At 55.2% G+C, this 25501-nt stretch overlaps 2 protein-coding genes across 7 annotated transcripts in view; one reads left to right on the top strand and one right to left on the bottom strand.

Moving 5' to 3' along the window:
- The window catches only part of CLSTN1 (calsyntenin 1), an 83977-nt gene extending 71469 nt beyond the window's left edge, over nucleotides 1-12508 (top strand). For 2 of the 4 annotated variants that reach the window (XM_038746246.1, XM_038746245.1), the window contains 9 exons: nucleotides 1469-1525; nucleotides 2526-2683; nucleotides 3811-3959; nucleotides 4307-4533; nucleotides 5315-5485; nucleotides 5636-5781; nucleotides 8294-8429; nucleotides 9162-9346; nucleotides 10516-12508. In XM_038746246.1, coding sequence (XP_038602174.1) covers nucleotides 1469-1525; nucleotides 2526-2683; nucleotides 3811-3959; nucleotides 4307-4533; nucleotides 5315-5485; nucleotides 5636-5781; nucleotides 8294-8429; nucleotides 9162-9346; nucleotides 10516-10713 — 1427 coding nt within the window. In that variant the 3' untranslated portion in view covers nucleotides 10714-12508. The remainder of the gene's footprint in view (nucleotides 1-1468; nucleotides 1526-2525; nucleotides 2684-3810; nucleotides 3960-4306; nucleotides 4534-5314; nucleotides 5486-5635; nucleotides 5782-8293; nucleotides 8430-9161; nucleotides 9347-10515) is intronic. The other 2 variants (XM_038746248.1, XM_038746247.1) reach the window with 1 other exon arrangement.
- Nucleotides 12509-13740: 1232 nt separating this feature from the next.
- Nucleotides 13741-25501, bottom strand: part of PIK3CD (phosphatidylinositol-4,5-bisphosphate 3-kinase catalytic subunit delta) — a 51045-nt gene continuing 39284 nt past the window's right edge. For all 3 annotated transcript variants that reach the window (XM_038747117.1, XM_038747116.1, XM_038747118.1), the window contains exons 8-23: nucleotides 24994-25215; nucleotides 22980-23076; nucleotides 22698-22828; nucleotides 22451-22501; nucleotides 22077-22244; nucleotides 21656-21777; nucleotides 21130-21273; nucleotides 19510-19609; nucleotides 18702-18880; nucleotides 18454-18566; nucleotides 18084-18162; nucleotides 17573-17740; nucleotides 17207-17330; nucleotides 16489-16634; nucleotides 16073-16205; nucleotides 13741-14610 (exon numbers count right to left, since the gene is read on the bottom strand). In XM_038747117.1, the coding sequence (XP_038603045.1) occupies nucleotides 14473-14610; nucleotides 16073-16205; nucleotides 16489-16634; nucleotides 17207-17330; nucleotides 17573-17740; nucleotides 18084-18162; nucleotides 18454-18566; nucleotides 18702-18880; nucleotides 19510-19609; nucleotides 21130-21273; nucleotides 21656-21777; nucleotides 22077-22244; nucleotides 22451-22501; nucleotides 22698-22828; nucleotides 22980-23076; nucleotides 24994-25215 (2115 nt within the window). In that variant the 3' untranslated portion in view covers nucleotides 13741-14472. The remainder of the gene's footprint in view (nucleotides 14611-16072; nucleotides 16206-16488; nucleotides 16635-17206; nucleotides 17331-17572; nucleotides 17741-18083; nucleotides 18163-18453; nucleotides 18567-18701; nucleotides 18881-19509; nucleotides 19610-21129; nucleotides 21274-21655; nucleotides 21778-22076; nucleotides 22245-22450; nucleotides 22502-22697; nucleotides 22829-22979; nucleotides 23077-24993; nucleotides 25216-25501) is intronic.

The raw sequence follows: 25501 nt of genomic DNA, 5'->3' as shown, positions 1-25501 counted from the left end.
CTTGGATCAGAATGTGGATACAGATGGATTTCCAGAGGTCATGGGGCTTCACCTTTCAGCTGCTCCTCAGATTTGCTACCTGTCAGAGACCCAATGCATTTTGATGCACTCCCCCCACCCCCCCGCCCGCCCCCTGAGCCACTCCATCCCCTTTTTGAGGCTAAGTAAGCCTTCAGATAAGGCAGGGAAGTTTCTGGGGTCTGCGTAGCCGGGGCTTTCTGAGTATAGCAGTGCTGCTTGCAATAGGGAGCAAGAAATGAAGGATTTTCTTCTTCCTCCTCTCTGTTCCCTCCCAGGGCCCAGAGAAATAGAAAATCAATAGTTAGCGGATGGTTGGTTTCCCAGCTCTTCAATTGCCATTGTAATCTGGTGGGTCGACCCTTAAAGGAGTTGTCACAGAGATCTGGTTTCAAATCAGATGTGCTGTGTGCCCTTGAATAGGTCACCCACTTGCTCTGCCTCTGTTCTGCCCTCTGTGAAATGAGGATAATCTTGCTTGCTCCTGCTTCTCTACTAAATGTGACATGGGTGACTGCAGTGATCTGTCAGAGAGGGCTCACGATCTCAGGGAGAAAGGAACCGTGCAAATCCAAAGTAGTGTTGTCTCTTTCAGTAGTATTTATTGAGGCTTAATGTGTGCAAAGCACTGTACCAAATACTTGGGAGAGTGCAGAAGCAATATGGCACAGTGGATAGAGCACAGGCCTGGAAGTGAGAAAGTCATGGGTTCTAATCCCAGCTCTGCCATGTGTCTGCTGTGTGACCTTGGACAAGTCATTTCACTTCTCTGAGCCTCAATTTTTGCCTCCTTTGTAAAATGGGGATTGAGACGGTGAGCCCCACATGGGACAGGGACTATATCCAACCCAATTTGCTTGTATCCACCCCAGCACTTAGTATGGTGCCTGGCACATAGTAAGCTCTTAACAAATGCCAGAATTATTATTGTTATTATTACAGCAGAGAAGATAGATACGATCCCTGCCCACAAACAGACTAGAAGGAGAGATGGACAGTAAATTATAGGTGTCCATAAGGGCTGAGAGGTGGGTGGTGGGATGAACAATGCTCCTGTGCTGTGTTTTTCCCTGGAATTTTCCCACTCAGACCCAGAGGGGGTTGTGGTCAGGCAGCTCAGCTTGTTGAGAGCTCAGCCTTTTTGAGGGTTGTTTGCACTGAGCCTTCCCATCTGGGAGTGGGAAGAAACCCAAGGCCCAACAGCACCACCGGGGCAAATTCCTGTGGGTGTAGGAGGTGCCATCCTGCTAGCGGAGCCCACCTCCCAGCTGGACATTCCCAGAGGGCAGGCCATGGTGGGGCCTGGAGAAGCTGTCGCTTAGACGAAAGGAAGCGGAAAATCTCCACGGGCTGCCAAGATTCAGGCATTGAGCCGCAGGACCTCTCAGGGTAAACTGTGAAGACCCTAACCACTTAGTCCTTCTCCATTGTCTTTCTTGCTTTTCTACAGAATATACAGGAAGTGAAAATGACAATGAGACTGAGACTGTGACTGTGACCTATGCAGGTTGCTGGAGTTTCTTTTCCCTCTTTCCCTCTCAAGCCCAGACATTGATTCATTCCACCCTCCGCATGAAATGCAAGCATTGCATTTTGGCCTCGGGCATCCATCTCAGCTGCTTCTGGACTGTTCTGTCTGAATCGTGCCCGCCCCCCGCCACCCTCCACCCCTCTCAGACCTCCTCTGGATTTTTTACTTTTCCGCGTAGCCACAGGAGCACATTCACAAAAGAGTCTGACTCCAATGTGATTGCAGTTAAATGATATCAACTGCTTCATTAACGCAAAGCACTAATGGCGTTTTGTTTTATTTTATTCCATCAACTTCTGTTCAAGTACCATTGCATGTGGCACCTGAAAGACAGGTTTCAGAGGTCCCCCCGCCCCACAGGTCAGGGAAGTACCAAGCCTAGCCCGTTGGCACGATCACCATTCTGGCTGCTGGTTATCCGTCCGGGCGAAAGTTTGAGACAGTTTTTGCAGTGAAACGGTCATCGAATAGTCAGTCGGTATTTATTGCCAAAGGCTCCATTTGAACTCCACTGATTTTGGGGGTTCCTTTGACACCTGTGTCTCCCCCCACCCGGGATAATTTAGCAAACCAGGGCCTTTGGGAGCAACCTGGCTGTTAATCCTTGAAGGAAAAAATTGGACTCATTTGGTGCTTTCCCTTTCTGTGACGGGATTCTATTTTCTGTGTTGAAACATAGTTTGGTTTTCCTGCAAGAATTTCAGGGAGATGAGTATGAGAGGAAACGTAGGGGCTGTGGGGACTGTTAGGAGATGCCACGCCTCCTCTTCCTTCTCCAAGCCATATGCATGATCCTGAACGGTTTCATTTCTTCATCGCACTTATCCTGATTGCAAGACTCGCCCAGGAATAGGGCTGAACTAACTCGCATGTCAGCCAGTAATGCAGTCGGCCATTATAACCTCCCCTCTGAGGGAGAACAGGAACTGACTGGGGGGGAATGTAACATTCTTTGCTTTTTCTACCTTCTCGAAAGGTGGGGAGCTGCGCATGGCCCAGTTCTTCCGAGGCAACCTAGCAGGCTTAATGGTCCGCTCTGGGAAGCTGGAGAACAAGAACGTGATCGACTGTCTCTACACCTGCAAAGAGGGGCTGGACCTGCAACCTGCTGATGGCATTGGCAAAGGCTTGAAGGTAGAGCTGGCCACAGGGCAGAAATAATAACAAGAAGAAGAAGAATTGTGGTATTTGTTAAGCGCTTACTTTGTGCCAAGCACCATACTGAGTGCTGGGGGGGATACAAGGTCATCATTCATTCATTCATTCATTCATTCATTCAATCGTATTTATTGAGCGCTTACTGTGTGCAGAGCACTGTACTAAGTGCTTGGGAAATACAAGTTGGCAACATAGAGAGACGGTCCCTACCCAACAGTGGGCTCACAGTCTAGAAGAGGGAAACAGAGAACAAAACATATTAACAAAATAAAATAAATAGAATAAATATGTACAAATAAAATAGAGTAATAAATACGTACAAACATATATACATATATACAGGTGCTGTGGGGAGGGGAAGGAGGTAAGGCCAAGGGGAGGGGGAGGAGGGGCCATCAGGTCCCACATGGGGCTCACAGTCTTAAGTAGGAGGGAGAACAGCTATTGAATCCCCATTTTGCAGGTGAGGGAAATGAGGCCCAGAGATGTGACTTGCCCAGGGTCACACAGCATTCATTCATTCATTCAGTCGTATTTGTTGAGCGCTTACTGTGTGCAGGGCACTGTACTAAGCACCTGGGAAAGTACAATACAACAGTGAACAGACACATTCCCTGCCCACAACGAGTTTACAGTCTAGAGATGGGGCGAGTGGTGAAGCCAGGATTAGAAGCCAAGTCCTCCAACACCCAGGCTTGTGTTCTTTCCATTAGGCCATGCTGCTGTAAGGCAGTATTCACCCTCAGATCCACGGTCAGCCTCAGGGAGGGACCCCAGTGAGGGTAAAAGGGCTGATGCATTAGTCCCTACATCTGGGTCACATTGTGGAAGAAGAGCAGTGCCTGAGTGAGCTGCTATCTTCCTCTCCAGGCTCGCCCTGTTTACCTTTCTTTTCCTTTGGTGCCAAGTTTAAGGTAGTAAAGTGTTTTAAAATGATTGATTTAACCTCTTGGGGTCCTGGGCCCAGTTTGAGTATAAGGTGCCAGGATTTCTAGGGTCTCCGATCCCGTCGCCATAAGCAGTGCCGACTGTTTGCTGTCTGTTGGAAGGTCTTGCTCTTTAGAACACCGCTCATCCTGCCTGTCACCTTGGAATGATTTCAGATCCAAGCAAACCCCGGCCAGTCAGTGTTGACCTTGGAGGGAGATGACGTCGACCGGTTCGACAAGGCCATGCAGCACATTTCCTACCTGAACTCCCGTCAGTTCCCCACGCCCGGCATCCGAAAGCTCAAAATCACCAGCACGATCAAGTACGTGGTCTTTGGGGGGCCAATGGCTTACTTTGTCAAGTGGTGTGTGAGAGCAGGGAGGGAGGGAGCTGGAGCTTTGAGAAGGTTTCTGCATGAGGACCCTTAGTGTCACATATTTCGTGAAAGAGAGTGGCTCTCCCAAGCAGTGACGGTCCACGGTAAAATGAGCAGAGAGTAGTCATTGTTGAAATCCCTGCTGTTGGGCTCTCAGCCCCACGCTGCGGCTCAGGGACTCTTCTTTGCCGGAGAAGAGTTTTGCCCTGGGTCCCAGCGGTTCTCACAGGGACAGGGAAGAGCAGCCCTGAGCTGTGACTTCGGCCTGACCCGACACTGGTGGGTCCCTGCAGATGTTTGAACGAGGAGGACTGCATCTCCGCCCCTCTGGTGGACGGCTACATCATGGTCCTGCAGCCGGAAGAGCCCAAGATCAGCCTGAGCGGCATCAACCACTTCGCCCGGGCGGCTTCTGAGTTCGAGAGCCCTGAGGGGGTTTCCCTCTTCCCCGAGCTGCGGATCATCAGCACCATCACTCGCGAGGTGGAGCCGGAGGGGGACGGGGATGAGGATCCAACAGGTATCTCTCTGAGCTCTACCCTTTCTTCTTCCCCAGCTGGGCCCAAGCCTCTCAGGGGCTGCCACCCACCTGTTTGGCCCTGGTGCTTTGTGGGGGCTCTGAGTCCATGGCATCGTTGTGGCATCTTCGGGTCTGTCTCTAGGGCTGAAGCCCCACAGACCAAGATGGCCCATCCGCATCATCAACATCATCGATGGTATTGATGATGCCCTTAGCTCCTGGGAGAGTACAAGAGTTCCAGAGACACCCCCCTTCCCAACCTTCCTCTCTGCCCCTTGCCATGCCAGCAGGGCTGGGAGAGGCAAAGAGGCTTGAGGAGTTTCCCATAAATCTCAACTCCCATTTTGAGTCTGAACCCAATAGGATGTCCACCTGGATTCTGAAGAAGCTGTTGAATCCTGGCCCTTCATCCACAAGCATCTGCGTGCCTTGAGGTGACTTTTGCTTACCCCAAGACTGAGTGCTCGTTCCCAAGTCCCAGTCCCCACCCAGGCTGCTGTCCCCTTGGTCGTGGCAATAAGAGTCCTTCCATGCCCCTCGTGTCTCGCCTAGGAATTTGGCTGATGTCCGTCCTGGGTTTCAGGGGAGGAGACCTGGACTATGGGCTGCTAGCAGGCCTCGATGTGGTTTGGGAGAGGGGCTGCCCTACAGTCTGGCCTCCCCCAAAACGCCCCTTGAGCACTCGGCTTCTAGGACCGGGATCAAGCCGACCGTCCAGGACAGCCCAAGTGCCAGACATTGTTGTGATGGCTCTGGGCATTTTGTCGTCCCCATTTTTCAGTTCAAGAGTCGCTGGTGTCGGAGGAGATCATGCATAACCTGGACACCTGTGAGGTGACGGTGCTGGGTGAGGAGCTGAATCCGGAACAGGAGAGCCTGGAGGTCGACATGACTCGCTTGCAGCAGAAGGGCATTGAGACGAGCAGCTCCAACCTGGGCATGATCATCACAGGTGAGGGGAGCTCAGATACTGGCGGGGATGGATGGAGAGGGGGCCGGGCTCTCTGTGTTAACGGTTTGGGAACCATCCAGCCGCCACCCAATTGTGGCAGGGTGGGGAGTTGCTTCATCCCACTTCCCTCCCTTTCCCTCCCCTGAGCAGGTGTGGACACCATGGCCAGCTACGAGGAGGTGCTGCACTTGATCCGCTACCGAAACTGGCACACCATGTCCCTCTTCGACAGGAAGTTCAAGCTGGTCTGTTCTGAACTCAACGGCCGCTATGTCAGCAATGAGTTTAAAGTGGAGGTGAGTGAGCCCGCCATGGGTCCTAGGCTGGGAATAGTGTCTGTGGAGAACTGTGACCTGATTGGCAGCCTTGGATTGGCCTACTGCCCCGGTGCTTGTTGGTAAGGAAGACAAAGGGCATATCTGCTCTGCTCTCCAGATTGCCATCTTCTCTCCAGGCTTTGTGTCCAAGTGGAAGGTTTTTTGGGGGGAGTTTTTTTGTTTGTTTTGTAATGGTACATGTTAAGTTCTTACTGTGTGCCAAGCACTCTACGAAGCGCTGAGGTAGATACAAGATAATCAGGTTTGACACATTCTCTACCCACTATGGGGCTTACAGTCTAAGTAGGAGGGAGAGGAAATCCTCTCCCCTCACACAGGCAGAGTGATTGTAGAGCCGTTGTCCTTCTCGTCTGCTCATATCTCCCAGCTCCACACTAAAATAGCTTTCTCTGGTTCCCACTGTATCCTCCGGCCTCATCTCCCTGCTGCCATTCCCGTCCAGGCTCCTTAAATGGATTAACTACACCCACTGCTTCCTTTTCCTCTCCTCTGTCTCCCTTTCTGACCTCCTACAATCTGGTTTCCATTCCCTTCAGTCCACAAAGACTGCACTCTCTAAGGTCACTGATGCTAAGACTAATGGATTCTCTTCTATCCTAATCCTCCTTGACCTCTGAGCTACTTTTGGCCCTGTGAACCATTCCCGTCTTCTGGAAGCTCTCTCTAGCCTTAATTGTACTGACTCAGTTCTCCCCGGTTCTCCTCTTGCCTTTGGCTGATCCTTCTCGGTCTCTTTTGCTGGCTCTTTTTCCCCTTGTCATTCACTTCTTGTGTGTGATCCTCAAAGCTCTGTTCTGGGCCCCCTACTCTTCCCTCTTTACATTCACAACCTAGGGGAGCTCATCTGCTTCCAGGGTTTTCAGGCACCACCCTATGCTGATGACTTCCAAATTTATGTCACTAGACTCAACCTCTCTCACTTCCTTAGCAATTTTGCAAGTCCTCTTACGTCCAGGATATTTCCACACGGAAACTGAACTCCTCATCTTCCCTCCCCAATTCTCACATCCGCTTAGCTTTCCCATCCCAGTAGACACCACCACCACTCTCCCCGTCTCCAAAAGCCTACAACCATAGCATTATCCTTGACTCCTTCTATTTCCACTCTCACAATTCTGTCTGTCCCTGATCCTGTCAGTTTTTTCTTCCTCATTTCCCAGTCCTTGTCCAAATGCCTATCACACTCGGACAAGACTACTGCATCAGCCTCCTCATTGGTTTCCCTGTCTCCAGTCTCTCCTCCCTCCAGTCCATACTTTACTCTGCTGCCCAGAGGATTTTTTTCTAAAACATTAATTTGCTCACACCTCCTCACGCTTTGAATAATTTGTTCATTCCCCATTCTTCTCCACTTCAAGCAGAGAAATTCCTGACCTGCAGCTTTAAGGCACTCAATCAGTTCTCTCTCTTACTTCCTTACTTATCCCCAATCTATTCAACTTCACCCCAACTCTCACTGTTTGGTCCTCTAAGGCTAAGGCCGCTGTGCGTTGTTCTCATCTCACCTGCCTCTGACCCCTTGCGCATACCCTTCGTCCGTCCTTCCTTCTCTCTTCAAATCCATCAGACCATAGTTCTCCCCCATCTTCAAAACCCTTCTGAAATCCCCACCTCTTCCAAGAGGCCCTCCCTGATTAATTGTTCTCCCTAGATCTTATCTTTCCAATTATCACCACAGCACCTTCGTGCCACCTCCACACTTGTGCATTCATACCTACCAAGAAGCAGCTTCATACCTGAGAAGCAGCGTGGCTCAGTGTGGAAAGAGCGCGGGCTTTGGAGTCAGAGGTCATGGGTTCAAATCCTGGCTCCACTAGTTATCAGCTGTGTGACTTTGGGCAAGTCACTTAACTTCTCTGGGCCTCAGTTCCCTCTTCTGTAAAATGGGGATTAAGACTGTGAGCCCCCCGTGGGACAACCAGATCACTTTGTAACCTCCCCAGCGCTTAGAACAGTGCTTTGCACATAGTAAGCACTTAATAAATGCTATTATTATTATCAGCCGCACTTCTTTTCACATTGACTTCCATACCCTACCATGTAAGCCGTTGCTCATCCGCACATCCATCTTTCCATTCTCTTTTTCCTTCTGTCTAAAAACTGATTTTCTGTCTGCCTCACGGATTAGATTGTAAGCTCCTTGAGGGTAGGGATCATGTCTTCTAACCCATTTACATTCTCTCAAGCCTTTAGTAGCACGTTCGGCACACAGTCTGTATTACCGATTGATTTTTGACACCATGAAGGCCCTTGAAAAGAGGTGGTCAGTCGCCTAATGCCCTGGATTACTGTAAGCTCCTTGAGGGCGGCAGGAATGGTTGACTGTGTCAGTCTTCTATTGTGAATTCCCAGGGGCTCAGTACGGATTTTTCTGCAGCAGAGGGAGGGAGAGGGCCAGGCTCTCCTGACCTGGGAGGACTCGGTCCAGCGGGATCAGGCATCCCACTAAGCAGTCGTCCCTTGACCGCAGGTGAACGTGATCCACACGGCCAACTCGGGGGAACACGCCAGTCACATTGCCGCCCAACCGCAGTTCGTCCATCCCGTGCATCACTCATTCGTCGACCTCTCCGGGCACAACCTAGCAAACCCACATCCGTTTTCAGGTAAGCCTCCAGCCTGGGCATCTCGCGGCATACCCTCCTGTCTCAGGGCCGGCATCCGAGAGGGGCCTCCTAAGTTGGTGCGCCTGCATCCGGGCTCACCCTGGACACTATCCACCAGGGCACCTTTTGAATCAACTCGGCAGGCCTTCTTGGCCATGCTGTTCAGCTTAGACTCCTGCACCTTGATTGATAATTGTGGTATTTAGGTGCTTACTGTGTGTCCAGCACTGTACTAAACGCTGGGCTGGATACAAGATAATCAAGTCACACAGTCTGAGTAGGAGGAGGAACAGGAATTGAATCCCCATTTTACAGATGAAGTGACTGAGGCATAGAGAAGTTAAGTGGCCTGCCCAAACTCACACAGCAGGCAAGCGGCAGAGCCGGGATTGGAACTCAGGTCCCCAGGCTCCCAGGCTCATTCTCTTTCCACTAGGCCATGCTGCTTCTCACGCTTCCTAGGAGTGCAAAGGGTTTTCATGTCTGGGATTTGATCAGCTTTACATTCCCTCCCCGTGGGACAGGTAATATCTCCCCCTTCTTTATAGGGAGAGAAAGAGGCTCAGAGAGGTTGAGCGATGTGTCTGTCTTCAGGCCAGATCTGGAAGCCAGGCATCATCTCTGGGAACCAGATGGCTAGCACTCACTCGACTTCTCAGGCCCACTTGACCTCGCCTCTATGGTATTAGTGGGAATAAGGATTTCATCCCCGTTCTTCTTGTTTTTTCCTAGTTGTCCCAAGTACAGCAACGGTGGTGATTGTGGTGTGTGTCAGCTTCTTGGTTTTCATGATTATCCTGGGTGTGTTCCGGATCCGGGCTGCGCACCAGAGGACCCTGCGTGACCAGGACGCCGGGAAAGAGAACGAGATGGACTGGGACGACTCAGCCCTGACCATTACCGTGAATCCCATGGAGGTAGGCCTGTTGGCTGGTAGGGGGGAGAGCTGGCCCCCGGGAGGCTTCTCTCCACCACAACATCAGTTTCCCTCGGGCAACCAGGGCAGATGGGGCTTCTGCCTGGAAGGAGTTATCCATAGAATGCCCATTCCCATGAGCGATGTCAGCACCGGTTCATTCATGCAGTGGAAAGGCTTAAGCTCGGCCCCTGGAATATAGTCCGGCCAAGGCCTGTGGGGCAGGGGGGATGGATCATCAACTGGAATAGCCAGAGGGTCACCAGGTTGTAAACGGGGTTGGGCAGGATGGGTGAGGGGGCACTGCCGTCTGAGAGTTTGCTCGGCTTGGGTGGTCCAGCCGTGGACGGTGGGAGAGAGGCCGTGTCAGAGGCCTAGTTTTCCTCTCCCCATCTTTGGCCCGCCCAAGGGTCTGCTGGTTGCTTGCTGTGGGGTCCCCCCCCGCGGAAGGGAGAGCGACTCTAGCCGAGAAAAGGGTTCCCTCCTACAAGGGAGTGCCTAGACAGTGAGAGGAAACCTAAGCGCTGCTGGGATAGTGGGCGGATCCTGTGTCTGGCCAGGATGAACTCTTCCCGAAAGTGGGATTTTGTTCTTCTCTGAGGTCTCAAACCCTGGTTCTCTCCCCATCCCTCCAGTCTTAAGGGTTTTCCGTGGCTGCCTGCAGTCAGCAGCTCCACCTGTGTCTTTGCCCTGGAAGCTGCTTCCCACCTAGCCTCCTTTACAGGGCCTTAGTGGAAACTTCCCTAGTCAAACCCTCTTATTAATCATCATAATAAAAATCACTGTGGCATTTGTTGAGCGTTTACTATGTGCCAAGCAGTGTACTAATTGCTTGGGTAGATTTGGGTTAATCATGTTAGACACAGTCCCTGTCCCACATGGGACTTCACAGTCAAAGCAGGAGGGAGAACAGGAACCGAATGTCCATTTTACAGATAAGGCAACTATGGCCCAGGCAAGTGAAGTGACTTTCGTAAGGTCATGCAGCAAACAAAAGGCAGAGCCGGAATTAGAATCCAGGTCCTCTGACTTTTAAGCCCAGGTGCTATCCGCCAGGCCGTGCTTTTGGGGAGCCGAGCTGATGGAAGGGGCCCGGGACTACGGGGACCAGGAGGGGTTGATTTGGTGTGCGAGGGTCTGCCGTGTTTGTCTTGTCCATCTGCGTGTCAGACCTACGAGGACCAGCACAGCAGTGAAGAGGAAGAGGAAGAGGAGGAGGAAGAGAGCGAGGATGGAGAAGAAGACGACGACATCACCAGCGCAGAGTCAGAGAGCAGCGAGGAGGAGGAAGCCGGGCAAGAGGAGGATCAGCAAAATGTTAACAGACAGCAACAGCTGGAATGGGACGACTCCACCCTGAGCTATTGATCCCAGCTGTTCCCTTTGTCCTTTCGTTTCTGCTCTGGAAGCTCCACCGCCGCCGATGACCTCCATCCTCTTTGCTGCTCCCTCCATTGTCCCTCCACGGGGGTAAGAAGCCATTATGGCCAGTAGTTGGACAGACACCCCCAAGCATTTGTGTCCCATTGGCTAGTCCCCAGTGCTTGATCCGTAGCTATTCCCTCCCCCCTCCTCGCGCTTCCTTGGACTGGATTTTTTTTTGTTTTTTTAATCATGTGAGGAACCACCTTGCACTTTTATCTTCACGTCATCTCAGCTCAGTGACTGTGGCTCCACAGACCTGCCCACGTGTGTCTGGAAACGACGTTGACTTTGCTTCTCTCATTCCTTCCCCAAAGCTGCAGCGGTCTGACTTGTTGACAAAGGGTAAAAGGTTGCTCATTTCAGTCTGGTGAACATTTTTTTTTTCTTTTTAAGAATTTTTTTTTTTTTCCCAAAGCTAGTGCATGTGGAAAGTGGCAGGATGGGGGTTAATATGTAGAGGATTAACAGACTTTTTAATATTTTGTAAATAAATTGGGATTATGTAATTATATCCACTGTGGGAGTGCAACAGGGAGTGGGTTTTACAGTTGCCTAAGGCCAGGGGCTGGGGCACGGCTGACTTTGGCGCAGGTTTTCAGCAGGAAGAGCCCCCGCAGCTGCCCGGGGGGCTGGGTTCCCTTGGGCTGGGTCCCCGAGGGGCAGAGGTGGGTCTGTTCCTTCCCCTTGCCCAGCCCCGCCGGATCTGGTCCGAGCCGGGGCGGCCCAGGGAGAGTCGGGAACGGGAAATCCAGGCTGGGCCTGGCCCCGTTGACCTACCGGGGCCTGGGCGGGCCAATCCCGGCCCAAGAGGTCGCGGGAGATGGGGGCTGCCCTGCTGTGTCCCCAACTGCCCGGACAGATGGTGGATAGCTTCCTCGGTCTAGAAGCAGTTCCTCGCCACCCACCCCGTCCCCCTCCTTGTTTCCAGTGGGTGGGCGCAGCTGGGATCGTGGCCAGTTAGATGCTCCTGCCAAGGGCCGGCTGGATTGCTCCCGTTGCAGGGACCTGAACTCTGGGAGTAGTAAGCTTTTAGCTTCCACGCCGTAACGTAGCGCTTTCCTCCTGGGGCACAGTTCGAGCCGCCCGCTGTGGCGGTAGCCGTGGGGAACGAAAAGCGCGTGATGACCCCCCGGGGGGTGAGTGCTGGGTTTTTCGTCAGGCAGGTCTCCGCCTCCCTGGACACTGTCGACCACTGGAACCGAGGTGGAAGGGAGGGGAACGGGTGTGATGGGCAGTACGCCACCGACTCTCTCGACTCCTCGAGCCCGGGACTGCTTTCCGGCAGCCAAGTTTGAGGATGGGGATGGGATGGGGTGGGAGGGGAGGGGAGTTGGTGGCCCAAGGGGTCCCGGCCACCGAGTCGAGAGAGAGTCATCCATCCAATCTTCTCGTTCATTTAAGTGTAAAATTTTCAATTTCTAAAACGGGGGCAAATGGTTTTGACTACTTTTTCTGTGATAAACATAACTGCTAGTTTTAAGTCATTTGGGGAACTTTTAACTTATGTCTGACAGGTGTCCTGTGTTAATGTTGATGTGTAGATCGATCCTTCCCTAAGCTGTCACTGTAGCTACTGTATTTAGACTAAAACCGAAGAAGACTAAACGCTAACACTACTGGAAGGTGAGCTTTCCGATGCTGTCTGTAGCCACTGTGGGGATAAATCTACCGCTGTGTTTCTGGTGATAGGTCAGTCTGGCAAGTCTATAAGCTACAATAAAGTTCTGGTTCTAAGTCGGGTTGGCGGTCGTTTTTCCCGGGGCCCCACCCCTCCTTCCCTTCCCAAGCTGGAACAGAGAGCGGAATGACATAAAAAGATTTTATTTTAAAAAATCTGCTGCCACATTTCATTTTAAGACTTCCCAGAGCTTTTGTCCTGACCCACAGTCACAGTTACACACAACACTCCCTTTACTCACAGAAATATGAAATGATTTAAAAAAATAGAAAGTATTTCTTCAAACTAGGCACATACAGTCTGTACACTCCAACCGAGAACTGCTTTGTGTATGTGCAAAGGGGTGCAGCCCAGAGCTAGGGAGCACACGAACCCGTTTAAATAAATAAAGTTGTAGTCTTGGCTTTTCCTATTTGAAACCAGGTGAGCTAGATGGGGCTTAGTTTCTGTACTCATTTTGGAACAAAAGTGCACTCGGGCTGGGCTTGGGACTAGAGGGACGGAAGGTGGATCGGAGCTGTTCTGTGAGCGACGGATCGCAAAACAGGAAGCAGCTGTCTTAACCTAAAACCGTCCCCGTGGCCCTTTCTCCTCTGCTCTTCTGTCCTGAAATCCCTCAGCTGGTCCCCCCAAGCCGAGAGCGGCGGTTCTCTGAGCCCCCAATCCCCTGGACCGCAGGGCTCAGGCCGGCTCCTCGGCATCAGTCCCGGAAGCTTGAAAGTCTAGTCAGCTGCCACCTGCTTTTCCCTCCTCCAGCGGAAGATTCCACCATTTCCCCTTTCCCTCTTTCTCTGTCCCGAGCAGGAAGTCCTAATGGCTCAGGGAACTGTTCGGAAAGAACATTTCCAAAGGAAGATGGGGGGGGACCGACCGTGGCGGCAGCAGGAAGGAGGCCGGGGGCTGTGCCCGCTCCGCCCGGCTTCGAGGTCGGTGTCCGCTCTGGAGGGAACCTGCCCTGAGGCCGAGGCTCCGTTTGGACCGGCTCTTCTCCCCGTCCCCGGGCTGCACAAAAAGTGGAACGGGCCGCACCGAAACCGCAACCGAGCCGGTAGCCGGTGGTAGACGGCAGAGATGGGGGCCAGAAGCCCCCTCCACTCCTAGATTAGAAGCACAAAACCACAGCAGTCCCAGGGTCACCTCCCCGGGGGCCCGGGGCCGCTATGCAGTGCAGCTCGAGGGGAACAGGGGGGCGGGTTTTTCCCGGCTCCCCGCGGCCAGAGCGCTCGGTGCTGCTGAACTTGGGCCGCAGAGCGTCCTGCCCACAGCCGAGAGGTGCAGTTGGGGTTGGGTGGGTGGGGGAGAGCCCCAACGAGCAGCCCTGAATGCACAGTGAGAGCCTCCGGGCTTGGCCTAGGTACTAGCAGCTACCAGATAGTGCACGTGTGCAGCAGGGGGTGGAGAGGGTACCTGCCCCTTTCCACCCTGCCACCGAAGAGCCCTGGCAGCGACGCCGGCCAGGTGTGGAGGAAGTGGGAGGCGGGGAGAGGGAGGAGACCCTGAGGGCGGTGAGGCTGCTGGCAGCGCCACCGGAGCCCAGGATGGAGCCGTCGCCGACGTTCCCAGGATCAGCCTCCGGGAAGACTCGAGTGGTGCGGGGGCAAACACCCCACGGTCCTTGCTCACAGCAGCAGCCTTCAGTGGTTCTCACACCACCACCACCATGCTCCCCGGCCCTTTCCCCGCACGGGGCCAGGAAGCGACTTCCCTCTCCTGCCCAGCGATGCCGCTTCCAGCCTCCACCTGCGTTTGGTCCCATGGAGACGTCGCCAAGGGTGGCTGGTCTTCGGCCCTTAGGGGTCTAGGTCATAAATAAATAACTGCAGGGATTTCTTTTCAGTGTAAACAAACAGCAACTGGGTAAGTTCCTCGCCGCGTGCCCCCAGCTCCGCTCCCACGGCCGGGGGGTCCCACGCCCCGGCGGGCGGGGGGGGAGGGCAGGGCCTCGGCCGTCTCCGGGAGGAAGGAGGTCGGGGCTGTTTACCGGGAACGGTGGCCGTGCTGGGGTCGGGGACAGGGAGGGTCTGCTACTGCCTGTTGTCTTTGGAGACGTTGTGGGCCAACCAGTTCACTTTGGTTTTCCAGCTCTCCCGCAACGCTTCGTTGAACTTCACTCGGAAGTGCTTCAGTGCCTCATCGTCCGTCTTTCCCAAAGCCAAGGAGTCCTGAGGAAGAGGAGACGGTGGAGCTGGGCGGTCGGAGAAGGCTGTGCCTGGCCCCCTAGCCCAGTTCCCTCTCTGTTTCTCTCTGGTCGGCCTATCCCCTCCGCACTCTTCTCACCCCCGTTCCCACGGCTCCCAGGCTGGAAGGATTCAGGGGAGCTTTCCCTCACCCGTCGGAGAAGAGATCTCGCCAAGGCCAACAGAGAGAGGCAAGTTAGGTGAGTGGGCTGGCCCGTGAGTATTTCTCAGTGTTTCTAGAAGCAGCGGGGCTTAGTGGAAAGAGCGTGGGCTTCGGAGTCAGAGGTCATGGGTTCTAATCCCAGCTCCACCACTTATCAGTTGTGTGACTTGGGGCAGTCACTTGACTTCTCTGTGCTTCATTTACCTCATCTGTAAAATGGGGATTAAGACTGTGAGCCCCACATAGGAAAACCTGATTACCTTGTATCTACCCCAGCACATAGAACAGTGCATGGCACATAGTAAGCACTTAACAAATAGCATCATCATTATTGTTGCCAACTTGTACTTCCCAAGCGCTTAGTACAGTGCTCTGCACACAGTAAGCGCTCAATAAATACGATTGATTGATTGATTATTCTGCCTGGGAGTGGCCAGAGGTCAGCTGAGAAGCCCAGCCTCTTGGGCTTGCCTTCTCAGGGCCTAAGGCCAAGGCTTCCAATGACCACATCATCACCTCATCCCCTCTTCACTCGTGGCCTCTTGGTAATGATGATGATGATGGTGGCATTTGTTAAGCACTCACTATGTGCAAAGCACTGTTCTAAGCACTGGAGGGGATACAAGGTGATCAGGTTGCCCCACGTGGGGCTCACAGTCTTAATCGTGGCTTACTGGAAAGAGCACAGGCTTGGGAGTCAGAGGTTGTGGGTTCAAATCCTGGCTCCACCAATTGTCAGCTGTGTGACTTTGGGCAATTCACTTAACTTCTCTGTGCCTCAGTTACCTCATCTGTAAAATGGAGATGAAGACTGTGAGCCCAACATGGGACAACCTGATCACCTTGTATCCCCCCCCCCGCAGCGCTTAGAAAAGTGCTTTGCACATAGTAAGCGCTTAACAAATGCCATCACTGTCATTAATCCCTATTTTACAGATGAGGTAACTGAGGCTCAGAGAAGTTAAGTGGCTTGCCCAAGGTCACACAGCAGACATGTAGCGGAGCTGGGATTAGACCCATGACCTCTGAGTCCCAAGCCCGTGCTCTTTCCACTGAGCCACGCTGCTTCGGTAGTGCAGCTGGTAGCGATGGGGTAGAAAAGGAGCAGAAAGAGAACAAATAGGTGGTGAAGCGCCCATTGCTGGGGGGAAGTAGGTCTCAGAGCCTGCCCAGGCCAGACCAGTGGGGGCCTCTGGACTAACCTCGCAGGAACTCGACCGAGCCCCACCTGGGGCCAGCCTTCTGCACACCATCTCTCCACCGCACAGGCTTCGGAGACGTTACCTTGAGATACTGTATGTCCTTGGAGCAGCTGAGCTCGGGCAGGCCGGCCGCCCGCATCAGTGCAAAGAGGTGGAGGAAGAGCAGGCCGTGGCGGCGCAGGATGGTATAGGCCCGTTCGCAGTAATCGCGGAACCTGCCCGGGAGCCGAGAACAGACGTCAACCCCTGCCTCGGGGCCCTGTTGGACCCCACCCGGGGCTAGTCGAGCCACACCGCCCACCTGATGGTACTCCTCCGGGCACAGCTGCTCCCCCAAGTCGCTGGGGAGAAGGGCAGCTCTGTCTTGGGAGGAGCAGGCGCCTCCTCCGCCCCAGACCTTGCCGCTCGACCCCAACTCGGTCCCCAGAAGGCCCCGAGGCGGCACGTCGGTCTTCCTCGTCGCTTTCCCCACCCGAACGGTCTTTTCACCCAGCCCACCTTTCGAACTTCTCGCTGTTGTTGGTCCTCCCCTGCTGGATCACGTGCACAAAGTCGTAGGTGAGGATGAAGGGGACACGCTCCCGGTTGATTCCAAACTTGGTCTTGAAATTCCCCAGGAAGTGGCCAAAATCAATGTGGAACAGCTGCAGGGGGAGGGGAGACAAAGAAACTACAAGTGGGATGGGGGGTGGGGGGGGCAGAGGGGCTCTGGGGAGGCCAGGGTTGGGAGGGTGAGCCTAGGAGGCCCAGACCCTCACTATTTCTTCCTCTGGGCCCCCCGGGCCTGCAGGAAATGAACTGCTGATATCATCATCAACGGTATTTACTGAGCGCTTTTATGTGTACTCTCCCAAGTGCTTAGAACAGTGCCAGCGCTTAGAACCGTGCTTTGCACGTAGTAAGCGCTTAACAAGTACGGTTATTATTATTATTACTCTGCACTCAGTACGCACTCAATAAATACCATTGATCGGGCAGTGGCGACAGTGTGGGGGTCACATTCCCTGTTTCTCCATGCCCCCTGCAGGGAAGACTCGGAAATCAACTTGCACTTCCCAAGCGCTTAGTACAGTGCTCTGCACACAGTAAGCGCTCAATAAATACGATTGATGACGAAATCGCCAACCCTGCCCAACCGCCACCAACGGAGATGTCTCGCCCGGAATCATACCCTCTGTTGGCAGGGCACCTCCCCGCCCTCCCCACGCCGCCGTACCTGCCCGGTCTCCCGGATCATGATGTTGTCGCTGTGCCGGTCCCCGATGCCCAGCACGTAGGTGGCCACGCAATAGCCGGCGCAGGAGAGCGTGAACTCCTCGATGGCACGCTCCAGAGCATCCCTGGAAGTGGACCCCGGGCACTGTCAGTCGAGGGTGGAGCTGGGCAGACAGGCCCCCACCCCAGGACTGCCCTGCCATGGCCAGAAATTCTAAGGACGGATACCCTTCACCCCCCCTACCCCTCAGCAGAACTACAAGCTCCCTGGTGAGCCTGTGTCTCCTCCATCCCTGCCCCCGGGGCCTGGCTCCCCCGGCCTCTCCCAGGAACCGGGCCTGCGCCACGGGGATGTGTCCCGACCCACCCTGGGTTCTTGGACTTGAGCCAGTTGAGCAGTGCGTCTTTGTTGAAGGCGGCTGTGGCGGCCATGTTGCTCTTGTTGAGCTGGATGTTGGCGATGGTATCCGAGCGCAGCACCACCTCGATGAGCCCCGTCCGGTCACCCGTGGACAGGCAGCCATAGGGCGTCATCCTGCGGGAGGCAGCCAGAGCCACGGCTGAGGAGGGGGCTTTGCGGGGCCGGTCCGATCCCCGGGCCTTGGCACCGGCCCCGTCCAGCCCGAGGAAGGGGAGGAGGGAGAGCAGGGCAAAGCCTCTTGCATGTCCAGATCCTGGGGCGCGAGGCTTATGGGAGTGAGGCATCATCACTCCCCAAAGACCCCAAAGAACACTCTGTCTGCCTGCCCACCCCACTCCTCCGGGGCTCCCCCACAGGGGCTGAGTGAGCCGTCACCAGCTGCCCACCCCTGGCCGCACGGCTCCACGTCTTCCCCCTGCTCCGCGGCAGCCTCGCACGGGAAGAGGCCGGGACTCACCTCAGATCCAGCCCCTCCTGCTTCCACAGCACGTCCATCAGCTGGATCATCTGCAGGGTCAGCATGTCCTGCCGGAGGTCTGTCAAGCCACCCCCAAGAGGACACAGGCACATCCCTTAGGGCCTCCAGGCCCAAGTCCCCTCCCTGGCCAGACCCCACCACTCTCCTCGTGGGGCTCGACCCCAACTCAGTTCCCAGGAGGCCCCGAGGTGGCATGTCCGCTCCCCCTGGTTCCCCATAGGGAAAGCAGAGAGGTCAATCCAGACCTAACGGGAAGAAGGGTAGCCTCCAGCCAGTGCCTATCCCCAGGAGGGCCCGGCCCCATTCGGGAAGCCCCGGGTGCCCGAGGGTCACCGCCTCGCCTACTCACCATCACCGTTCTTAAAGATGATGCCCACGCTGCTGCTCCCTGTCACCTCCTCATTGCTGTACACGATCCACAGCGGCTTCATCTTGGAGTCCATGAAGGTACACTGCTCCACACTGGGGAGACGGGGCGCCCGGGGCCGTCAGCGGCGGCCCGTTCCTCCCACCCCAGCTCAGCGATCGGCCTGCCGGGTCAGAGGGAGGGACCCGGCCGAGGGAACGGGTCTGGGGCCAGTGGTGGCCAGCTCTTACCAGACGTCAGCCAGTAAGGTACTGGGGTTGAGTGGGGACTGCAGGTTGGAGAGCGCCTCCAGGACCGTCTCCTGTCGCATGCATGTGTGCATCAGCTCCTTGGCCTGGGGCTTGGGGGTCTTCTGGGAGTTCACTTTGACATAGTCGTTCAGCGATTTCATTTTGTTGAGCGCTTCACCCTGGCGGGGAGGGAGCAATCAATCAATCAATCGTATTTATTGAGCGCTTACTGTGTGCAGAGCACTGTACTAAGCGCTTGGGAAGTACAAGTTGGCAACATATAGAGACAGTCATCATCAATCATCATCAATCGTGTTTACTGAGCGCTTACTGTGTGCAGAGCACTGTACTAAGCACTTGGGAAGTACAAGTTGGCAACATATAGAGACAGTCCCTACCCAACAGTGGGCTCACAGTCTAAAAGGGGGAGACAGAGAACAAAACCAAACATACTAACAAAATAAAATAAATAGAATAGATATGTACAAGTAAAACAGAGTAATAAATATGTACAAATATACATATATACAGGTGCTGTGGGGAAGGGAAGGAGGTAAGATGGGGGGATGGAGAGGGGGGCGAGGGGGAGAGGAAGGAAGGGGCTCAGTCTGGGAAGGCCTCCTGGAGGAGGTGAGCTCTCAGTAGGGCCTTGAAGGGAGGAAGCTTGGCGGATGGGCAGAGGGAGGGCATTCCAGGCCCGGGGGATGATGTGGGCCGGGGTCAGGGCAGGGCAGGGTCAGCGTGGGGGAGGAAGGGAGAGGTGACCACAGGCTGGAGGGGCGTGGGGGGCGGGGGGCGGGTGTCTCACCTGCTTCATCAACACCTTCATGTGGTGGTTGCTGCCGCGGCAGTATGCCTCCATGATGAGCCCGAACCGCAGGGCCACCGACGGGACGTGCATCTCCGACCTGGGGTGGGTGAACGGGTCAGGGCAGACCGATCACCCCCCTAGCCCGGCGCAGGCAGCCGACCGGAAGGTCCGGGCCGGGGGTGGGAGCCCAGGCCGGCGAGGAGGGTTCCCCAAGAGATCAGCAAGTTCTACCGGCGGTCTGTCCAGCCGCCCAGAATCCGGCCGTTCCAGAATCTGCCCCTTCTTCCCCAACCAAACGGCCACCAGTCCTACCTCAGCTTGATTCATGAACCAGCCTTCTCACTGACCTCCCTGGGCCAAACTTCACTTGGCTGCCTGGATCATTTTTCTACAACATCCTCCTGCACACATCTCCCCACGCCTCAAAAACCTCCATTGGTTGCCCACTAGTCTTTGCATGGAGTAGAAATTCCTGACCGTCGGCTCCGAGACACTCACTCAGCTCTCTGCTTACTTAACCCATTCGCTTCTCCCACTACACCTCAGCTCACACTCCTTGTTCCTCTCCAACCAGCCGCAGCGTGGCTCAGTGGAAAGAGCACGGGCTTTGGAGTCAGAGGTCATGGGTTCAAATCCTGGCTCAGCCACTTGTCAGCTGTGTGACTTTGGGCAAGTCATTTAACTTCTCTGTGCCTCAGTTACCTCATCTGTAAAATGGGGATTAAGACTGTGAGCCCCACTGGGACAACCTGATCACCTTGTAACCTCCCCAGCTCTTAGAACAGTGCTTTACACATAGTAAGTGCTTAATAAATGCCATTATTATTATTATTATTATTATTATTATTATTAACTGTGCCTCATCTGCATCTCTCCCCATCACCGACCGCTTGCTCATTCCCTTCCCCTTGCCTGGGATTCCCTCCCGCTTCACATGCGGCAGACCATTCATTCATTCAACCATACTGAGCGCTTACCATATCCAGAGCACTGTACTAAGCGCTTGGGACAGTACAATATAACAATAAGCAGACAATTCCCTGTCCAAACTGTTCTGCCCACCTTAAAAGCCCTACAGAAATCAGGCTCCTCCAGGTGGCTTTCCCAATTAATTTCTAATCCTCAGATTATCATTCAATCAATCAATGTATTGAGTGCCAACAGTGCAGAGTGAAGTATTATGGGAGAGTACAGAAGAGTTAGAAGATCTGCTGCCTTCCCACAAGGAGTTGATAATCTAGCAGTGGAGCCAGATACTTAAGATAAATTGCAAGGAAGGGCAACTGCCACTTCAGTGCTCCTGCACCACCTTCACACTTGCATGCTTACAACCACCCTCCTAGACCGTAAACCTGTTGAGGGCAGGAATTGTGTCTACTAACTCTATCGTATTCTCCCCCAGGCACTTAGTCCCCTGCTCCACCCACGGCAGGTGCTCTGCTGACTGACCTCGGGCCACAAGCCCGGAGGCTACAGTGCCAGTTGGTATCAGGAGGTCCAGCTGGGTCCGGCCCAGGCCCAAAGGGAAGGAGTACACAGCCCCGAAGTCCCCCTGGCCTCCCCATATCGCCACAATGGCTCCAACGCCAGCCCCCAATGCCCGGGTCGGGCACGTACCGGAGATGCCAGAAGAGGAAGTGGCCGATCTTGCGGTTGGTCAAGGCCCGGTCCAGGAGGAACTTGGTCAGCTCGCAGTCCAGGTACGACTCGTATTTGAGCACCTGCACCAGCTGCAGCAGGTACTGGAACAGCTCGTCGTCCCTGGATGGTCACAGGGGGTTAGCAGGGGGAGATGGCAGAGCGGGCAGTGTCCAGCTGGAAGCTCCCCAACCCCAAGAGGGCCAGGGAGGAGGGGCTGTTGGGGGCCCAAGAAGGCCCTAGAACCAGGAACCAGGTTGAGGAAGCCTCCCTCTGGCGTGTCACGGCCACCTCAGTGTAAGACCAGGTAGAGAAGGAGAGTGAATAGGCCCAAAGATCTCTGCGTGGTGTAGTCCCACGCAGCCCCATCACCCCATCACCCTGGGCTCATCCGCTGCGGAGCCAGGGGTACGGGCCCCTGGAGTGTGCATTCTGCCGCGGTGACCAGGGGAGGATGAATGGGCCCCAATACCCTCTCACGTTCCCAACCCCATCACAAACTCACGTCAGTTTCCGCAGGGACTTGATGGCGAAAGAGCCCACGTGGCGGTCTGGGAAGCTGAAATCCAGCAGCTCCAGGGCACTCAGGACTGGCAGCTCGGGCCAAGAGCGGAGCAGGAAGAGCATCTGAGAGCAGCAGGGTTGGAGGAGAGAAGGGTTGGTGCCCGAAGAGGCAGAGGCTTTCCCCACTCTGTCTCCGGCAACCTGTAGGATAACCCTGAGTCCTGCCAGTCACCCCGCCCACATCCGCACGCAGAGATGCCCCCTCCTTTACCCCCTGGGTCCCGCCCTCACTTGGAACTGGCCCAGAGGTGCTCTCAGGGCTCCCACTCCTCACCTGAGTCAAATCCTCGCTCAGAGACCCTCCCCCTTCCCCGGCACCCACACGGCCCCCCTCTAGGACCCCCAGGCATCCCCCCCACAACCTGGGCCACATCCTCATGCTTGTTCCATTTGGTGACCAGCAGCAGGCGGGCCAGCGCCTCGGGGAACTGCTCCTGGATCTCATGCCGCATCTTCCACACAAGGTCCTTTTCGTGCTCGTACAGCTCCCCCGACAGCTTCCGGTCCAGGATCTCCTTCAGCTGCTGCTGCTGCAGGGAAGGGGCAGGGGCTCAGGGGTTTGGCCGAGGCAGGCGGGAGGCTGTGGGTGGGTGTGGGAGGAAGCCCATCCAGAAAACCGGGTCTACTACCCCTCCCTGGGGACAGACAGCAGGCCTGAGCCCGGGCACACACTGGCCCCCTAAACGGAGGAGCCTGTGGCCGAGAGGTGCCCCCGGCTGAGCGCACTAGGCCATACCTCCTCCTCTGTGGACCGAGCGTGCTCCCCGTTCTTCCCCAGCTCCAGGATCTGCAACACAAACGTCCCCCCGACAACACCATCCAGGTCTCAGTCCTTGCAGGGACTCCGGGCCCTGGGGCAGCCCCCGCCGCAGGCCTGAGCACCCTGGGCACAGAAGAGTGGAGGACTCTTTCCACTGGGCAGTCACAGCTCCAGCTGAACAGAGGGCCAGGACCCCCACCTCCTCACAATCGCCCCCGCTCACCCTCTCCAGGGCTGGGTAGTAGACGGGATGCGGAGCCACCTCGGGGATGCAGATGACGAGAGCGGCCGCACTCTCGGTGTTGGGGTTACTTCTCACGGTGCCCGTGGGGTTCAGTAACTCCCCCTTCTCATCTGGGAGGCACAAGGGGGATTGGGGAGGGGAGAAGCTCTCACCAACCAGCAGGCTCCCTCCTCTCTCACCCTCCTCCCCACCCCGGTCCCCATCCTTCAGGCCCCCGGCCCCGCAGGGCAGGCCTGGCCGACCGACCGGACCATCACATACCCGGCACCGAGGACCACATGTACAGGCAGCACTCCCCCGACTTCAGCTGGTCCTTGTAGTCGAACAGCATGATGTTGGCCCAAGCGATGGGGCAATCCTGGGTGGGGTCAAGGGATGTGAGGGTCGGGGCACTTAGGGGAAAGGGGCTTCCAGCAGAAGCTGTGTTGAACCGTGTCCAACCTGCTTAACTTGTATCTACCCCAGTGCTTAGAACAGTGCTTGGCAAATAATAAGCGCTTAACTAATATATTATTATTATTACTAGAAGCTGGAAATCCTTTGCCAGTCAAGGCCCCGGGCAGACCCAAGACTGGTGGGGAAAACTGCAGCAGCAGCACTGGGACCTTATAGACTGAAAACATATCTACCAACTCCGTTGCACTGTACTCTACTAAGTGCTTAGTACAGTGCTCTGCAGTCAGAAAGTGCTCAAAAAATACCATTAATTGATTAGTTGATTGGGATCCTAAGCCTCCAACCCCTAGGGCTCTAGTCCTGGTTTAGGGTTCTCCCTTCCTCCAGCCTCTCCCGGACCTTGGGTTATAAAATAGGACTGAGCCCCTCTGGCTGGTCTCCCCAAAGCAAATCAATAAGACACTACCGGCCAGGAGTCCCAGATCCGGACTGCCGGGGCCGAGTGACTGTCTTTGGTTCCCTCGGCTGTCTGGACTGGATGTCCAGCCTCACTCACTCCAGAGAGCTCCCAATGGGAACAAGACCTGTAGCTCTCCAAACCTTGCCCACCTGCCCCTTCCAACCCTACCAGGGGCTGCTGACCCCCACCCCATCCACATGGAAGTTGGCCTTTTCTGGTGAGAAGGCCTCAGCTCCAACCCACGCTGCCTTCCTCTTCGACAGACCACCACCACTCTCCTGACCTCTAAAGTCTTCCTAAAATCACATCTTCTCCAAGAGGCTTCCCTGACTAAGTCCACATTTTCCCTACCTGCCTTCCCTTCTGCATCACCTGTACACTCGGGTCTGTACCTCTTAAGCACGTGATATTCACCCCACCCTCAGCCCCACAACATTACATATTCTTTCACTCTGCCATTTCCCCCGTCAGTAGTTGATTTTACTGTCCCTCTCCCCATCTCTAGACTTTAAGCTCCTTATGGGCACAGAATGTGTCTACCAACTGTTGTATAATACTCTCCCAAGTGCCTAGTACAGCGCAAGAGACACAGTAAGCATTAAATACCACTGATTGATGGATAAATTGCCTGTCTGGGGCAGGAGGGAAGTGGGGAGAGAGTTGGGCTCACTTGGGCTCCCCTTGCCCCCAAATCCCTCCCCTGTAGGGTGAGGAGACCAGTCTGGGTGTCAGAAAGTCAGTACTGGATTCCTGGGGGGCAAGGGGTAGTGGCCCTTTTCACTCCACCTTTATTCTGGCCCTCCTCACTCCACTTCTATTCTGGCCCTCCTCACTCCACCCCCATCCTCCTTCCGAGCTCCCAGAAGCCCTTATACTACATTGACATTTCTGAACCCTGCTCTGCCCCTCGACTCACTCCCCACACACATCCCCGAAACATACCACATTAACCTCAGCGCCGGGGCGAGTTGGGACCGGGTGATGGGGGTCCTTGATCAGGACTTGAGCTGAGTCAGCAGTTCCTGAGTCACCTCCAGCAAGTTGGCCCAAGGTGACTCACACGCAAAACACCAGTGACTCAGTCCCCTCCTCGCACCCAGAATGCTGCCTCTCAGCTGCCCCGCTGCCCTGGCCCCTTCTCACCTCCCAGAGTGGGGAACCCCTACCGCCCAAACCATCGCTGCCCCAAGGTTCACAGCAGCTGCCCCGCGGCTCTGGCCTCAGCCCAGATCCCCCAATCTGCAGGCCCGTCCCAAGTCGTCCCAGTCCTCGGAGCAATCTGGCTCCACTCCCCATCCTTCCGGGCGATCCCAGAACAGAACCTGGTCCCTGGGGTCACCGTGACGGTGCCAGTACGAGAGCTTTCTCCACCACAACCCCGTGGCCACCCTGCCCCTCCCCTGAGACTGCCCCACTTACGGCCTTCTTGGACTTCTTCTTGGTCGAGCGGGCCTTCTTGGCCTTCTCGATGACGGCGTAGAGGGCGAAGCAGAGCCGCGCCATGCGTGGCAGGTCGCAGACGTTGATGTCGAACTCCAGCCGCTGCTTCCACACGGGCTCCGAGCACACATTCACCTCCGAGCTCGACACCATCTTGCAAAGCATTTCGTTCCCATGGAAGAGGCCGGCCTGGACCACCAACTGCAGGGGTGAGAGGTCGGTACCAACTCAAAGCCCTCAGACCCTGCTGAACTCCACAGCCCTGGGGCAGACCAGCTGGGCACCTCCAGGACCTCGGTTTCCCCTCCAGTGTTATGGGAAAAAGTCCCAGATCCCCACGAGGCAGGTGGGTGCACTGGGGGAGTTGGGGAGGGGAGTAACTGAAAGACACCTTCCTGAATCCCCTCCCCTCACCCACCAGGGTCACTCAGGGCTGCTCAAAGTGGGACAAGGCCACCAGCCCTCTATTGCCCCATCCCAGTCAAGA

Source organism: Tachyglossus aculeatus, chromosome 5, assembly GCF_015852505.1.
Source record: "Tachyglossus aculeatus isolate mTacAcu1 chromosome 5, mTacAcu1.pri, whole genome shotgun sequence".
Classification (NCBI taxonomy): domain Eukaryota; kingdom Metazoa; phylum Chordata; class Mammalia; order Monotremata; family Tachyglossidae; genus Tachyglossus; species Tachyglossus aculeatus.
This window is presented reverse-complemented; position numbering and strand designations above follow the sequence as displayed.